We start from the raw sequence: 17,745 nt of genomic DNA, 5'->3' as shown, positions 1-17,745 counted from the left end.
GTATATGGCATTCATATACCCAAACTCATGGGCTTCTTGCAGACATTAAAAAACAAAACAAAACAAAAAACATGCTTTACTGGAAGAAGCAGCACGTTACTTTGACCCAGTTCTGCAGCATCTATATAGATTGGGTGCTTCAGCAGGGCTGTTTGGCACTTTTAGCTAAAGCTGAGTCAATTGGCTATTAGATAAAAGCACCAAAAAACCCCACTAGTGCCCAATTTATACAGACTTTGGGCGAGCTGGTTCCAACTAACACAACGCCTCTTCTGGGCACGTGCTGGGCTCAGCACAGGAGCACGCCAAGTTTAAAGCACCACTTTTTTTTTTAATGTCTGCAAACAGCCACAATCTTTAATATATTTATTATTACAACCTCTCATTAAGGCAGTGACGATACTATTCTCAGTATAATAAAATGAGGTACAATCACACTGACCAGTTTGCCGAAGTTTGTTGGTGCTGGAGCCAACCACTGGGCCACACTTTCTCTGTGTTAGGGTAGGAAAGGTAGCATTCTTATGGTAGACACCTGCAACCCTTTAGGCAACACTAAAGTAGAATGAAGTCACTGGGGTAACTCCTCAACTGAAGTACAGGTGCTAAGAAATGTGCTAGCAGCCATTTTTGAAATTTGAAAGTAAGATGACTTTTTTTTGAAAATTTGAGTACATCTTCTTGTGTATTCTTTCTTTTCAACCATCTCTACAACAGGGTCCTCAGTGCCTGATAAGGTAATACCTGACCTATTATTTGTACTGAGTGATAAAGTTGGCTCAGATACTGTCTATATCTTAGCTCATGAAGCACTGCACTAGCAAGTATAAAAGCTCTCATTCTTTCTCAACAAAAATGTTAATGCCCACCAAATGTATCAAGTGCAAAATCTAGAACCCATAGCTGAATGCAAATCTATAAAGAACATGAATACAGTGACTGCTAACGTGAGGCAGCACCGAACTATTCCACTTCAGACCAGTGCACTGATTTGGGGAAATAAAAACAAGGAATTAGTTAGAAAAACCTCAGGTTAATGAAGACCAGTTGATACCATGAAACAGTCATGCATATATCATCCCCCTGCCCAACCCCTTACCTACTAAGCTCACATCATTAAGTTAGCTATCTCCTTACCAGCTGGAGTTAAGTTCAGCCTCATGTCCACTAATCCAATTCCAAGCACCCTGCTGCCTTGACAAACCAATCCAGGCATCACCTTCCAACATGGAAGCTACCCACATCTGAAATCAAAAGCAGGAGGAAACTATAACTAAGCTCCCACAAAGGGCTTCTCTTTGAACTACCTCTCAGGTCCAGCAAGAAAGTCATTGGAGACCCCCATTTGGCAAACAAAGATGTCGTCATTGTTTCTGCTGTCTTAAAAAGTCATGCACAAGACTAAAACATCCCAAGAGAGAGGCAAAACAGAGAGAAAAATTAACTGAACTTCCAGGCTTGACAATATAAAATACACATGAGATGTCAAAATTGTTGTGTTCTTTAGACTGAACGTAACAACTTTTCTGCAAAAAATACCTTTTCTTCTTCATTATCTAGCTTAGCAAGACTAGCATTGTTATAAAATGTACACTGGGTTAAACCCTGCTCCCATGGCATCATCTCTTTCCTTTCTATGTAGTAACAATTGCCGTTCCAATACCACCAGATAGGATCTTGAGGGCATTTTAAATTGGTGAGGCCTGTAAACAAAGAAAAAGTAGGACAAAAGGAAAAAAGAAAGCTATACAGACTTGCTACTTCAAATGGACACTCATTGGGCAATAGATAATACATCATAACTAGGGACATAGATGGGCAATAAGCTCAGGAGAGGGTGGGGTGGGGAGAGACAAGAATTCAGAAGTTTTCCAATTTTCTGCAAATACACATGTGCTTTCTAAAGACAAACAACAAAACTGTGTCTCTATAAGCAACAGCTGCAACACAACCCTAATCCTTAACTGTGATTCCTAGGTACTACTATAAAACCAGAAGAAACATTATTATTTAAAAAGATTAATTATAAAAATACATTAAACCAATACAAAAATACCTGATTTGAATATTTGTGCTGTCGGACTTTTTATTTAAGGGTTTTTTTTAAATATTCTTGAATATTCTGAATATTTTTCACATGAAACTGGGGTGCAAAATCAGTTTCCTCCCACAACAGTTTCCTGTAAATGCCATCGAAGCAGAAAAAATAGCCAGCCCTGTCTGCTGCATTCCTTAATTCCTCATTCAGCTCTCTACAAGCCAGTATTGCCCCATTCAAAAAGGGAATGTGACAAAATGTATCTCAGTGTCTTTCTCAAGGAAGCAGAGGCAGTAGGTCTGATTTCCCTTTCTGCTTTAGGTTAGGCTTCCCAGTTACTTAATTAGGACTAGCAAACTCAGCTCGTCAAACCTGTGTTCTCTCATGCCCCAATATTTTCAGAAATTAATTCATCTGGGTTAGAAAAAAAACACTCATGTCTCATGAGAACATTTACCAGTATGGACCAAGCTGTTTTTGGACAAGTGACATTTTAAAACATCTTCCTAGGCCGTACTACACACAGTGGACAGAACAAGGAAATTCAGAAAGCCAAGCCAATTATTACTGTACCTGATTCACAAATTTCACCTTTAAATTGGTCCATGCAGGTTAACTTTTCTGGGCATTTGCCCATTACTGAGTTGCACCTAAACTTTCCACGGCATGAGGGACACAGACGCATACAGTTTTCTCCATAGTATCCAAAAGAACATTCTGCATGGAGACCATCAACAAAGCAAAGTTAAAAATACAGTAACAGGGATGTAGCTAAACAACTTTCTAAATTATTTGTAAGGAAAAACATGATTCTGAGTTCAGTTTTACCACCTCTTTAGGAACTCCACAACCAAGGCCTTAACCAAGATGCTGTGGAAGCAGTATTTTCTTAACTTGTACAACCTTTCATAGGATTTCTGCAGCCAACAAGCAAATTCATTTATTCACTTGCAGAAAAAACATACTGCATGCATTGCATCATTTAAAAGAGCAGGGTCCCATATCATTGTTCTGCAGTCATTTCTAACACCACAAAGTAGGTGTAAAATAGTCCCGAACACAAAGTTTTATAACTATATGGCAGTGATGCAAAGGGATAACAAATAAAAGGCCACAATTGTACCCTTTATATATTACGGAACAGCCAAGCAACAGGGGCTGTTTGGTACAAAACTAACCTACAGCTAGCTGAAGTCACAGAAAGCTCAACCCAGAGGCGACGTACCCCCAGGTTGGGTTCAGACCACAATGACACTACTGTCACCCTATGCACCATTGCAATTTCTAGCTGCCATCACCAGCTAGCACAAGTCAGAAGACATTTCCAACTGGTCCAAAATATATCAAGGCACCATTTCAGCACGGACTTTGGAGATCCTGATGTTACCTAGGGCCCTTTCCAGCCCCATTAGTAAGAGTGAGCACTTGTCCATCAAAGCCAAGTATAGGAACTAGAGATCTAGAGATGCAACAGCAATAAAAAAGCTTAGTTGTAAAATTTAAGAGTAGTCATCTGTGCCAGTGACAGGGGCTGCCCTACCGCAGAAACTAACAGGTACCCAAACTAACGTCACTGGCAAAGAAGCACTGATATTTCATAGTTGGGAAGGAAGGGGCAAAACTTTTTCGAAGAGATCTATTATAAAATAATATCTATATGTAGCTACCTGAAATGTAAACATAAAAGTTAAGGGTCTGATTTCACTGTGCATCTTCCTGGCATAGCACTAGAGAATGGGGCATTTAAAGTACAGTGAACTGGAAATGTGGTGAATGCCCTCCAAAAACATCCATTCTATGGCAGAATCAGTCCAAAACATTTTAAAGAATTTAATAGTTGGAAGTAATATAAAAGATTCCAATTGTACTTCACACTGTCATTTCTAAGTATTTCACAGAATTTTAACTGAATTTGTCATTTTCACAATTGGGGGAAAAAATTATTTATAAAAAGTTGATTTTGAGATTATACTGAACACTCAAAACTGGTGATGCAGAAAAGATAAAGGAAATGAACTAATAAGAAGCAGACTAATTCTGTTCATCATTTGTACTGCAAACTCCAAATGTGGCAAATTAACACACCGGCACACACAGACATTTTTGGGGACAAAAACTAAAAACGGCCCCATTTTCATGAAATACTTTGACTTTGCTTTACATAACCATAGGCATATTAAATAACTATAGTTTAAACAGTGAATGTTTACCACAGATGATTCTTCTGTACCTACAGCAAATGTTTAGCTGGTGTGTGATACGTACCCTGTTTCACGTATGTAACAGCATCTGAGTCAGCGGCCAATTCAGAAAAATGGATCTCATCAATTCCTGCCACTCTTCTGAAGTAATTAGAGACCTTAACCACTCCTGTGCAGTTGTTGTCATATAAACAGTCTATCTTGGCATCATGAAGGGAGTCGTATATTTTCTTTGATGAAAGCGGCCCAGATAGGTATCGCTCAAGAAACACATCAAAAATGTTTGTCGCTGTGAAAAAGAAAGAAACAGCAAAACAAGTACACGCTGCAACTATCAGTTTGGGGAAGACACTCAAAGTAAGTTTTCAAAAATAATCATTAGTTTTGGGTGCGATTTTGGCCATGGATAGATTAGATTGTGGCTTTTCTAACTACATTGTCACTTTCTGACACCACCTGAGAAATCTGGAACGTGGGCATAGACTACATCTGGGATTAAAGCAAATCATGCACAAAGTATATGGCTACATTAACCTGAGGTAAAAATGCATCTTTTATCATGGAAACTGTTCTCTGCCTTTGTTTAAGTCATGCATTTAGAAATGTGCTATATCAAAAAATAGTTTCTCACAACCATTGTTTTCAAAGAATTTTTGCAAAAATTCAACCAATTTTACATCCACGAATGACACGAGGAAACTACAGATTTGGAGGTTTTAAACATTAGTCGCATATTATGTGACTCCATCAGTTTGTTTCACATTATATTCCAATGTTGCTCACCTTCCATCACTTGAGGTAGCACTGCCACTGGAGTCATCACTAACAAGTTACAATGTCAGGGACTGACTATGACAGGCAGGTCTCCCCTGTCACTGCACATCTTGGGAATACAGGTTCAGCATAAAGATAGCTGCACTCAGCAGCACACCAACAAAATGCGCCTCTAAAATAAGGATCTTATGCTCGATATCTATGTATAGATAGATAAAACCAGGGCAATATATGGCCTGGGGTAACCTGTCATGAAAGACGCACGATTTTTGGTGCAAACTCAAGTGCAACAACACAGCCAACTGGTAGCTCCCTGAGCATGCCTTCAATCATCATAGAATTAAGGTCAAAAAAAGAAAGAACTAAAGTATAGAAATGCAATGATATATCAGTCCATATCCGATCAGCACCAATAAAAGGATAATTGATATTATCGGCAATTGGCTTTTTTTGGCCGGTATAGCCAATAATGTCACAGTTAAATGCCATGTGCATGCGCACAGCCACAGCATGCACATGACCAGGAATGCAGCCCAGAAGCTTGGAAAGCAACATCCTACCACTAAGTCTGTAGGGGGAAGGGACATGGGGGGGACAGATGGAGACCCTCCACAGTGAGGGAGGGAGTGGGGCTGGAACAGAGGCAAGGGCAGAAGCAGCTGCCCAGCCAGGGCAATGAATGCAACCCTGAAAGCAGGGGAGAATCATGGGTGGCTTGTCTGATGCAAAGGGCAGGAGGGTGAAGAGAGAAAGGCAGCTCCCCACTGCTGCATGCACCCCAATGGGAGGCATGGGGGACATGTGCCTCCCAGATTTTTGCACAGGGTAAAGGCAGGCTGCCTGCTGCAGGTTTGGGGCCAGGGGCTGTGCCAGTCTCTTCCCAGCAGGGAGGCTGGGCTGGGGCAGCACTGGGATCGGTGGCTACAGGGTAGCTACAAGGAATTTTGGGGTGGTTGTAGCTCACCCTATAGCCCCCCTCCCAGCACCACCGCTCACCCCTGCCTGCCCCAAATGGAGCCCTAACCCAGCCTGTTGCCTGGAGGAGGTCAGTTCAGCCCCTGGCCCCCGAGCCCAGTGGGCAGCCTGCCCTTGCCCCATGCACAAATACAGGGGACACATGCCCCGCAGACCTCCTGGGCGGGTGCATGCTGCGGTGGGGAGCCATCTTCCCGTGACCCCCAGATGAGCTGCCTGTAGCTCTGCCCCGCTCCGGAGTTGCATTTGCTGCCCTAGCTGGGCAGCACCTGCCCATGCCCCAGGCCCAGCCCACTCTCTCCTCACTGTGGGGGCCTTGATCTGCCCCCCGCCTCCCCACACGCACCTCTCCCCCCACCACCACAGACTTACCGGCAAGACAATGCTCTCCAAGCTGCCATGCTGCATATTGGCTATTGGATCAGTATTGGGCTATATGGCTGGTTAATAATCTGCCATCGGTACTGGCCAAAAAAATCTTTACCGGTGCACCCCTACTAAAGTATCATGATAAAAGTCTCTTGAACAAAACCGGAAATCAAAAAAATGCATAGCTGCATTGACAATACCAGATTCACTGTCACAGGCCAAAAAGACACAGCCCTCAATGACTTCAACCAAGAGATGCCCCTTTACAGACTCTCAGGATCTCCCTGGTATCAGCCTACACACCCTTACAACATGTTTCCTCTTTTCTAACTGCTGTGTTTAGGGCAGAATTTTTATGAAAGTCACTTTATACGATTAATATGCACTGAATTCTATTTTCCCACTTAAATATTTAACAGTAACTAGCAAAAAAGATTGGTTTTAAGTTTTTTTTTCATAAAAACTCCTTCATTGCAACTTACATTCAGTTTTCTTACAGAGCCACCTGTGCTCATTCTCACAGTTTAACTTCAAAATACTTGAGGATGTTGATTTCATACCAGCACATCTTCCAGCTGAGTCTCCAGACATGGGTAACCTGACATGCAAATACACAGGGAATCTCCTGGAACATTTACCTTTTTAAAAAAGCTTACCTGTGTAAGATGGCCATTAAAACTTAAAGAATGAGAACAACAGTCCTTGGCATACAAGAACTTTGGAAACTTAAGTCTCAAAACACTCTTGGCAAATCTTTACATTAACTTCTAGGCTGATTCAGCCACTAAGAGTGAAACCCCAGTGCAGAGGATAAATGTAAGGACTGATCACTACTTCAGTACCACTTACACCTTCAAATTTAGAGATGTATATGGTCTCTAGCCTTCGTGTTAGCATGGGATCAAATTGTGGCCAGAACAAGTAAGGGCACAACTAGCATCCTTTCAGTGCCCTCTGGAACCAAATACACCACTGCCCCTAGGAACATGGTGTTGTGCTCTGTTTTGTTACTGCTATTTATTAGAAATACCATGCTGGCATATTAACATATGAATTATAATGAAAAAAGCTGTTTTTGTTTCCTTTTTGCCACTGTAGAAATCAGGAAAAAATGTCTTTTTAGGAAGATAGACAAGTACTATAGTCTCCTTTTTACAAATGCGGAAATTGTAGCACAGAGGGGTTATATAATTTGCTTAGCATCACATTCCATTAATAAATTATTCATGAACAGAACCTAAGTTCAATCCTTCAGCTCATGGCTGCTGTTTAGGGAATACAGACAACACTTGAAAGAAGCAAACCAGTTTTTATAGTATCTGAAAGAAGCATATATGTTCCTCCCATGTACAGTGTACTAATCCACCATATTCTTATTACAGCAAAAAAACAGTTGAACAGGAACTGGTGCTTATGGCACTGTGGTAAAGAGGATATGCTGTTTCAAGCACCCTTTCAGTAACACACGTCATTGCTGCTCTTTGCCATACATTTCAACAGATAGTTGGGCTTCAGCAACTTGAGAATGCTGGCCTACACAGCAGGCTCTTCCCAAATACATGGGTCTTTTTCCAAATAATGCACTATTCCTACAGATTTAGATATTTTCAAACTGATCAAAAATGGGAAAAGAAAATTGCACAATAAATCACTTTTTCTTAATTATATTCTGAATTTCAAAATATTGATAGAACTTTAAAAAAGTTTCAGTAACTTAGGTAAGTTTCAGTAAAATATCTTCCTAGGATGCAAAATTAATACTGATTATTATTATAACTTAAACCAGTACTGTATGACAACTTAAAATGTGAAACATCACTTATGCTGTTTTGTCTTTAAGTACTTTTATGGGCCATCATTCTCAGCTGGTGGAATCAGTACAGTTACTAACTTCAGGAGAACTATGTGAGTTCACAACACTAAAGTCTGGTCCTCAAAATGCCCATCACAATCCTAAACACTACTTTACCAGTGAAGTTCTTTGGCTGCTGAGTTCCCATTTGACCAAATCCATATAGATTCTTGTTGCCTGCTATTCAGTCCAATCCAAAAAGTTTCAGATGTAATTACAGACAACAGCCAAGCCTATCAATGACATAAGACAACATGACTTTTTTGGATATAGTGGTATTTACTGCAGCAAGGTCTAAAACATTAGATTTAAGTCTAAGATTATAGTTTTTTTTCTTTTTTTGTGTTTCATTCACATTTCCCCACCAAATATAAGAAATACCAGTTCTTTTTGGCTCCCAATCCACAGCAGATCTGCACTTCTGAATCTTCTACACATCTGCCTTGCTTTTACCCAACTGACAGAGGCTTCTGTGCTCACAAAGTAACAGTTGCCTTCCCAATACGACCAACCAGGAAAACGTGGGCACCATAAACTTTTCATTTCTAGTCAAAAAAGGAAGTAAAAATACAAAAAGGTCCTGTTTACTGGCATCTAATGAAAGGATCATTAGTTAATCACTGACAAAATGAATGGGAAAGAAAAACAACAGTCAAAATTAGCACGTGTAAAATGACACCAAAAACACATGCAGATCTTCAAAGTTTTGTACTGCATTAAACAAATACAATCCTCCTCCCTCCACCCTGCATGGAAAATGCCTGTGTTATCATTTACGTACCTCTTTGACAGGCTGTTGGTGCACTCTGGGCACTGCAAAAATGGAAATCATTGCAAGTGCCTGTGTATGGATTGCAGAGGCCATTATTGTGACATAAACTGCACATAGACGAACAATCCTTTCCAAAGTAACCCATAGCACAATCTAAAAAGCAAGAGTGGAAGCTGCCATGCCATGCATTTCATGGCCACACGGTTACGATACAATGGCTGGATATGTCTGTGACAGTCCCTTTTATAGCTAGGGGAGAAGTAAAGAGAAAGGGGCCCCTGTTCCCCCAGTGAAAGCCTACTTCTAAGTTGCTTCTTTTGGGAATCTGGATGCAAAATGGAGAGTGGAGGCAAGGAGTATGCACAGCCATGGCTCCATCTCCATATGCCAGCCTGGGGGTATGCTTCACCCCTAGAAAGCCTTGCAGTGCTCCCCCTTCTGTGGCTAGATTTCAGCACCTGAACCCAGCTTTGGTGAAATATAACAATTTGTTTTGTGTTTAAACCTCAAATCTGGACTGAAACATATCAACCCCTGACAGATACCAAAGAAGTCCAACCTTTTCTCTTATACTTTGGCAGCATTGGTTACAATCTGTCCTGCCAATAGAAACTGAGAGGACACCCACAGAAGTCTGGAAATTACATGTCTTTAACTGTATGACACAACACTGCACAATGTAAAACCATCCTGGAACAATAATAGAAGACACTAAGAATTAGTAATAACCATGCTACCACTGTTAACCTAGCAGTTAATAGCAGCATCACATTAGAAACACTGGAAGCCACTTTCTGTTCCTCTAGACAGGGCTTGTAACTGGTCTTATTACAGTGCATGGGATCTGTGGGCTACCTGAATATTTCAGGCTTACCTGATTTTACGTAGGCATAGGAATTGCTCTCTTCACTTTTCATCAACACTGTTCCTCCAGCAAGGGCATAAGCATTCTGCCAGGTAGAAATTCCTGTGCACTTCTCCCTAAGTTCCAGGCAGGCTTCTTTAGCAGAGTGCAAATCTGCATGTACTTCTAATGGATCACGTGTTGATGAGAGAAGGACTTTGGCTTTATGTTCTTGATATCGCTCAACATCTAAAGAGAAGGGGAAAACAAGAAAATAAAAGAAACATAAAGTGCAATAATACAGCTAGATGTCCACCTATGCTCCCAAAGGCACAACTCAGGTGCCAGTCCAACCTCTGCAATCAACCCAACTTCCTCTGCCTGCAAAACCACAGCTGATTGTGTACACTTCTCCAAAGTTAAAGATTTCTTGCTGTTTTAGTCAGCCAAAAATCCATAAGGAAAAGAGTGAGCTTGCAATTTGCCACAGTCTGATGGGACCTCTATGGCGGTGATCTCTCGTTTTTTTTCCATGCACACTGCAATACACACTACAGCTCCACTTCTACAACAGGATTACCTGATTGCCTCTACTTTCCTTCTTGTCAATGACTGAAAGCTGAGCAGGAGCAAGGCTTATGTACCACTTAAGTCCTCAAACTAGAAACATAAGTAAAACATATGCTATGTGCCAGTCCTTCAGTACACAGGAGTGAATTTGACACAACCCAAGCATTGCTGTATTGATAAACTGTACAGCATCAGAGAGCAGGTTCAAAGTGAAAGATGGCATTTGACAAAGCCTTTCTAACTGGAAAAAAAATTAAAAACACAATAATGAAGTTGTGCAATTTTCCAGAAAATTTGAGACAAAGCAAACTATTTTTGAGAACCAGGAGAAGCAGGGAAATGATCTTGGATTACTTCTGAGTCATGCTTTATTGTAAGTGGCCATGTGAAAATTGCAGGTTAGCTCTCTCTGTGTCATCAGCATTCAAAAGTTGTGTAACAAAGGGAAAATATAAAGGTTAAAAGATAAAAGATTTAATCTGCCTTTTTAGTTTTCTTGCATCAGTTTGCAAACCTTGTGTCATTCTGTTGTTTTAAAAAAAATATCCTGATACTTAAAAAGAAAAGAACAATGCCTATTTCTAAACTATTTATCATATATAGCATGCAGGAATCAAGAGCAATTCAAAAACTGCAAAGCTGTATGTACAGACCAGCTTTCAAAAACAAATCTAACACAGAAGACAGAGCACAAAGCCAGGCCACGTTCAACAGACTACTATAGTCATGGGTAAGTCAAAGGCATTTTATAAAGTGATTTCCTTTTTTCCTTATTGTTACAAATAAAAGGTATAAAAAATAGCTGCAAAAATTGTCAAAAAGATAATGAAATCCTAGCAGCTGAAATCCAAGAGATCTTTGTTTTATAAAGTGTTGACATAGTTCATAAGGAGTTTCCTATGGCTTTGAGAAGAGCATTCTGCGAAATTCAACTTTAATCAAAAAAGTAAAAACTGTGGCAGCAGGCTTCTATTATTTTCTAAGACTCATAACTCATTTCTGCCTCCTTTCATACAGAGCTCATTGTTATCACTGTCTCCACAGGAGCAAAATGAACAGCACTTAACTGTCCAGTTAAGATTTACAAAAACACTAATGAAAAAGATTAATCAAAGCATGCTTAACTACCCTGACAAGATGACTCAACAGTAGCATGTGGTTCCTGTTTAATACGTTAAGAATATTAAGTGAATAGTGAATTCCATTTGAAAAAAATGGACTATGCTAAGACCTTGATCACAGAAAAATCAAAGCTAAAGGATGTTTCTTCCTTACAAGTTTTTCTAGTACAGCTGTCAGTCAGCAATGTGATTTTTTTTCCTATCATACCGGTATAACGATACCTTACACTGATATCGTTTATTTCAGTTCCTGATATGAAATAATCTAACCCCAATATAATAAAATCAGCAAAAAATCTCAAATGTAAACAAGCCCTTAGCAGTAAGAGCTTACTCCCATAATGTTTTTTTCCTGACTATATTCCCTATAAGCCCCTTTGAACCCTAAGGGTGAGTCTGGGTAAGCACAGCTGTGTGGCATGTGGCACCGCAAATGTGTTTGGTGCGCCACAGACTGCACAGTCCAGTGTTCTCTGCGCTGCAAGGTTGTGCTGCCCAAGTGTGTGCTGCTCTGGGTTTTTATTCTGAAGGTTTTTTGACCCCTCGATATCCAGGAGTCAGAAAACCCCATAAAAAAAAAGAGCAGCACATGCTCGGACATGGGAGCCATACTACCACGGGACCGTCCATGTGTATTTTGGGGTGTATCTGGGTGTATTTTGTTACTGTAGCTGTGATGGCAGCAGTTGGAACTTGCATGTAATATGTGTGTTCTTCAGGAGCTAAAACTGGTATCCAGTGACTGGGTAGGCATCTTAAAGCAACACACTCATTATTTAGCATCAATGCATTTCAGAGAAAAATATCATAAAACAAAAGACTGTACGTCTTACCAGCAAAAAACACCTCTTGAAATTCTGGTGAACCAGGAACTTACGATCCTGAAACGGAAGCTTATCCATTGTTTTTCAACAGTCTCCATTAATATAAAGCAATATAGCAATCTAAAGCAATATGAGGCAGACTCTTCCTATGCCTGGAGAAGCATATTTGTGGCCCACAGCTTGCAAAGAACAATTTTTCCAACTATTTAGTTGGTGTAATAAAAGATATTACATTTACCCAAAGAACCTCATCTGCCTATTTTTCTCACTTAATAGTTATACAGTCTCCCTCAACAGCATCATCACATAAAGCATTAATAAATTTATTATATGGCAGTTCCACATCTGCCTAAGAAACTACTTATGAAAACAAACACTACTCATCATTGAGCTTGCAGGATTGAGTGTTAAAAGTTACATTTGTGAGAAAATACCTGATTTAGATATTGATGAATTAAGCGATTTCTGCACACATTCTCACCTGCACTTCTCTTGCAGATCCAATGGGCCTTGGCATTACAGTCCAAAGGAATCAAGTTGCCGTTAGAAATTTTCACACAGTACGTAGTGTTTGGCTGAACTGGGTATGTGATCCAAGACCTCTCGTTATATTTTAATGGAATTAAAAAAAAGTCACTATTAAAGAAAAAAAAATCTAGAGACATAATCACTACAGCACAATAAGTTCTGATGTTCTGGTTTGTTTATTTTTAATCAGCACTGTGGTTGGTGAAAAAAAACGGGAGGTGAAATCATAAGATTTCAGTGAAAGTTGCCATTTTTTAACTTCATGTTTGAAATATTGACCAGCTCTAGCTTTTGGTTCCATTCTCTGCCTCTGAACTCTCAAATCTACGTTGTGCTTTAGCAGTCAAGTTCGAAAACAGACTTCTCTCTTTTAAACACCAAGCCACATGTCTCCTATGCTGTTCACAGAGAGAGAAATACAGGCCAATCTGTATCCCGCTTTCCCACTACTGGAACACTGTGATGGGGGAATTCTGATCTCACCAGCAATAAGTTTCTCCGCTGGATTACTCAGGTTACAACAATATTGCTGTGCCCAGTAGAAAGAAAACCTTTAACAGCCATTTACTGCTACTCCAGCCATTATACCCAGTGAAAAAGGCGTTGGAATGGGACTGACGGTCTCACTGAATAGCTTTTTATTCTTCATGTCATGTTAAGTTATATATATTCCATAAATCTTTTCCTCAGAAGCTCTCCAACGCAATGTCTATATCTGAGCTAGTGGATTAGAATCCTGTTTTCAAAATCATTTAATTTCCATGATGTAGCCAGAGTTTCTGCTGCAGTCTGCTTCACTGGTATTATCACAGAATCATAGAAAATGAGAGTTGGAAGGGACCTCAGGTCTAGTCCAACCCCCTGCTCAAAGAAGGACCATCCCCAAAAAATCATCCCAGCCAAAGCTTTGTCTAGCCAGGTCTTGAAAACCTCCAAGGATGGAGCTTCCACTACCTCCCTGGGTAACCTGGTCCAGTGGTTTACTACCCTCCAGGTGAGAAAATTCTTCCTCATATCTAACCTAAACTTCCCTTGCTGCAACTTGAGACCATTACTCCTTGTCCTCTCACCTGCCATCACCAAGAACAGTCCAGCTCCATCCTCTTTGTAACGCCCCTTCAGGTAGTTGAAGGATGCTATTAAATCCCCTCAGTCTCCTCTTCTACAGACTAAATAAGCCCACTTCCCTCAGTCTTTCCTCAGAAGCCCCTGCTCCCTCACCATATTTGTCACCCTCCACTGGATTCTCTCCAATTTGTTCACATCCTTTCTGTGGGGGAGAGGGGGGGAAACTGAACACAGTACTCTAGATGTGGCCTCACCAGTGCTGAATAGAGGGGAATAATCACTTCTCTTGACCTGGAGGCAACACACCTACCACAATGCAGCCCAGTATGCTGTTAGCCTTCCTTCCAACAAGGGCACACTGTTGGCTTATCTTCAGCTTACTGTCCACTGTAACCCCCAGGTCCTTTTCTGCAGAGCTGCTGCCCAGCCATTCAGCCCCCAGCCTGTACACACGGTGCATGAGATTGTTTTGTCCTAAGTGCAGGACTCTGCACTGATTATATGAGTATTAACTGATTTGATTACATGAGTACTAACTCATGTAATCAGATTTTTACCTTCTACGGGTGATTATTTTTAAGTCTAATTTTTATCTCATGAAAAAATAAATAAAAGTGGATCAAGCAAACATGCTCAGTATGCTTAAAAAACCTCACACTTATTTAGTAAGTGAACTTTTCAAATCATTCTTACCAGGGTGCTGTCAGGTCTGCTGGTGATCCTTCGGACCATCTAAAATTAGTCATATCTTCCAAATTATTCAATCCAATCCAAAAATTGTCCAGAGGCAACTTTAAAATCCACATCTGCAGAAATCACAGAAATTATTAATTCTTTTCTAAACAGGTTTGAGTAACAATCAGCACTTGTATAATAACTTTCATCCAGGAAATTCAGACACTGATTCTACAAATACTGTAAAAAGAGTTATTATCCCTCTTTTAGAAATCTGAGGACTGAGACATAAGCAAGTTATGTGTCTTTTCTGAGGTCACATGATATCTTTTTGGTAGGGCAGAAAATTCAAGCAAGACTTCTGGTCTTTTTAAATACTAGGTAACATAGTCTCACACATCAGGCCAAATTCTTCTCCTAGTTATACTCATACAACCTCATAGTATCAACAGAATAGCTCTGATGTAATTCTGTGCAAAGACTCTCCCACCAGCATACAGCATGCATGACTCATTTAGTTCCAAAACGGAAAGCAGTGCAGTTGGCAGCAGGCATCATAAAGCAGCAAACTAATCAATATCTCTGCGCAGCCTCTCCCCAGGCATATCTGATTTTTAAAGAGTTCTTGAACATCAAAATAAAAACGCATTTAATTTGCATGCAGTCAGAAAAGAGGAGGATAGAAGCAGTGCGTGCAGGCATGGTTATGTATCAAATTCACAAGATGACATGCTCTTTTTTGCTTTTTAAATGTCTTGTCTTTGCAATGATTAGTGTTTTTAAAGAAAGATGCTCAACAGCCCTAGTTCAGGGAAACCTACAAGATCTACATCCTTCAAAAGAAATAAACTGCAGTGAGTCTGTTAATAAGAACTGCATAAAGAATCTGACAGCATTTTTTTAAATTACTAACACACCTGAAGCAAAAAAAATGACTTGTTTATTATTGTTTCTTTTTTAAATTCATTTCCTGTGCTGATGTGTTCCCATTACACTTTTGTCCAAAGAGCTGATTTGCTTCTTGTTTTCAATGATATAAATCCAGAATAAATAATCACAACACACTCAATGGACTCATACAACTGTAAAAACAGTGACTAAGTCTCCATATTTAAAGCAACATTGTCAAAGACTATCTGGCCAAACCTTGTTCAACAATGAAGTCTGCAAATGTGAAGACCCTATGGGTGATGCTACAAAACCATGCAGTATACTAGTGGAACTTGCTCCACTGAAACCTCCACTTAGTACAGGTGCACCAATATAGCGGTGCTGTATCAAATTAGGACCGATAAAAGGAAAATTACTATGCTCAGATATCACCTTTCTTTGGCCAGGGTAGCCAATAATGTCACCAATAAATGACGCATGCATGCGCACAGCTGCCATGCATACAACCAGGACTGGATCAGCTCTCCCAGCAGCTTGGAGAGCAGTGTCCTGCCAGTAAGTCTGTGGTGGGGAAGGGGAGTGGGGGAGGGAAGGGGCATGGGCAGGGGCAGATTGAGGCCCCCATTGCGGGGGACAAGGGCAGGGACAGGGACTGGGGCAGCGAATGGGACCCTGGGGCAAGACGCAAAACAGAACCGCAGGAGGCTCGTCCAGGGGGGAGGGGGGCACGGCTCCCCACCGCTGAGCACAGCCCTGGGGGAGGCATGGGGGCCACATGCCCTCCTGGATTTGTGTGCAGGGAGGAAGTAGGCTGCCCACTGTGGGCTCGGGGCCAGGGGCTGTGCTAGTCTCTTCCCAGGCTGAGGGCTGGTTCAGGGCTGGGCTCAAAGCAGGCAGAAGTGGGCCAGGCTCAGCTGCATGGGGTGGGTGGTAGCAGCACTGGGAGGGGTGGGTATGGGGGGGCTATGGAGAATTTTAGGGTGGCTATAGCCCCCCCCCCATCTTCCCCTAGTGCCACCCATGTTCAGGGCACTCCACTCTGCTGCCTTTCCCTTGGGAGCCCTGTACTGGAAGGTGGGCAGGGGGCATGCAGCCAGTGGGGGCTCCTAAGGGAAAGGCAGAAGAGTGGAGTGCCCCCAGCAGGGGTAGCGCTGGGGGTGGGGGCTTGGGGAGCTATAGTCCTCTCAAAATTCCCCCATACCCATAAAGTCATCCCAAATCCCCCACATACCCAACCCTCCCAGAGCTGCCTGCCCTGAGCAGCTGATCCTGCCCCACTCCCACCACCTCCAAGCCAAACACCACACCAGGAGAAGCCTGGCACCGCCCTTGCCCACCTCTGCCCAGTGCACAAATCTGCGGGGGCACATGGCCCCCATACCTCCCCCAGAGATGTGCACAGCAGCAGGGAGCCGCCTCCCCTGCACCCCACCCTGGACAAGCTGCTTGTAGCTCTATCCCCAGGTCCCATTTACTGCCCAGGGCAGTGCCTGCCCCTGCCCCAGGACCAATCTCTCCTTTACTGCGGGGGGCCTTAGTCTGCCCTCGCATGGCCCTTCCCCACCACAGACCTACTGGCAAGATGCTGTTCTCCAACACGCCTGGCTGCATTCCTGTCAATTGGCTATCAGATCAGTATCGGATAATATGGCTGGTTAACAATCAGATGAATGGGCCAAAAAAATCTATCAGTGCACCCCTACCATTTAGGTTTCTTAGTAGACTGCATGGTGATATCAAAAATTTCTCATTTCTGATTTAAAAGGAAATACTCCTACTGTCTCCTGGAGCTTTCACAAAATTCCCTTGAATTTATTTCCCCTTTACTGCACAACTTTTTCTGTGATTAAAATTCAGACACAAGCTGGTTAAGAGTTGCCATCAACAGCCCTGAGAAAGGACCTCCATAAGCAATGCTGCTGAGGTCAAAAGTGCCTGGGCAGGTTCAATCATTGTGAAGAGAGCAGCTGTCTTTGATAAGTGTCACCAACACATGCCAACCAAGCATGACCAGCCTAAAGTGACAGTTTTTAATATGATGGAATACAGTCGGACTAATGATACTGTATGGGACTAACAGAGACTGCTGCTGGCAGTGATTAACTACTGGTCTTCTACTGCTCCTTTAAACGGCATTCATAGTTTCATAGTTTCTAGGGTCAGAAGGGACCTGAGCAGATCATCTACTCCAACCCCCTGCCATGGCAGGAAAGAGTACTGAGGTCAAACGACCCCAGTAAGGT

General features: G+C 41.7%; 1 protein-coding gene across 1 annotated transcript in view; it reads right to left on the bottom strand.

Annotated features, from left to right (window-relative positions):
- LOC109289781 overlaps window positions 1-17,745 on the bottom strand; it is a 97,459-nt gene that overhangs the window by 77,120 nt on the left and 2,594 nt on the right. Inside the window, exons 2-12 of the mRNA XM_019505984.1 lie at window positions 14,630-14,742; window positions 12,822-12,940; window positions 9,856-10,074; window positions 8,991-9,134; window positions 8,591-8,754; window positions 8,327-8,442; window positions 6,840-6,955; window positions 4,304-4,528; window positions 2,612-2,755; window positions 1,540-1,703; window positions 1,138-1,244 (exon numbers count right to left, since the gene is read on the bottom strand). Of these exons, the coding sequence (XP_019361529.1) occupies window positions 1,138-1,244; window positions 1,540-1,703; window positions 2,612-2,755; window positions 4,304-4,528; window positions 6,840-6,955; window positions 8,327-8,442; window positions 8,591-8,754; window positions 8,991-9,134; window positions 9,856-10,074; window positions 12,822-12,940; window positions 14,630-14,742 (1,631 nt within the window). The remainder of the gene's footprint in view (window positions 1-1,137; window positions 1,245-1,539; window positions 1,704-2,611; window positions 2,756-4,303; window positions 4,529-6,839; window positions 6,956-8,326; window positions 8,443-8,590; window positions 8,755-8,990; window positions 9,135-9,855; window positions 10,075-12,821; window positions 12,941-14,629; window positions 14,743-17,745) is intronic.

The sequence above is a fragment of the Gavialis gangeticus genome, unplaced genomic scaffold (assembly GCF_001723915.1).
Source record: "Gavialis gangeticus isolate Ggan-Ray unplaced genomic scaffold, GavGan_comp1, whole genome shotgun sequence".
Taxonomy (NCBI): domain Eukaryota; kingdom Metazoa; phylum Chordata; order Crocodylia; family Gavialidae; genus Gavialis; species Gavialis gangeticus.
The sequence above is the reverse complement of the archived record's forward strand: the minus strand, read 5'-3'. Positions and strand labels throughout refer to the sequence as shown.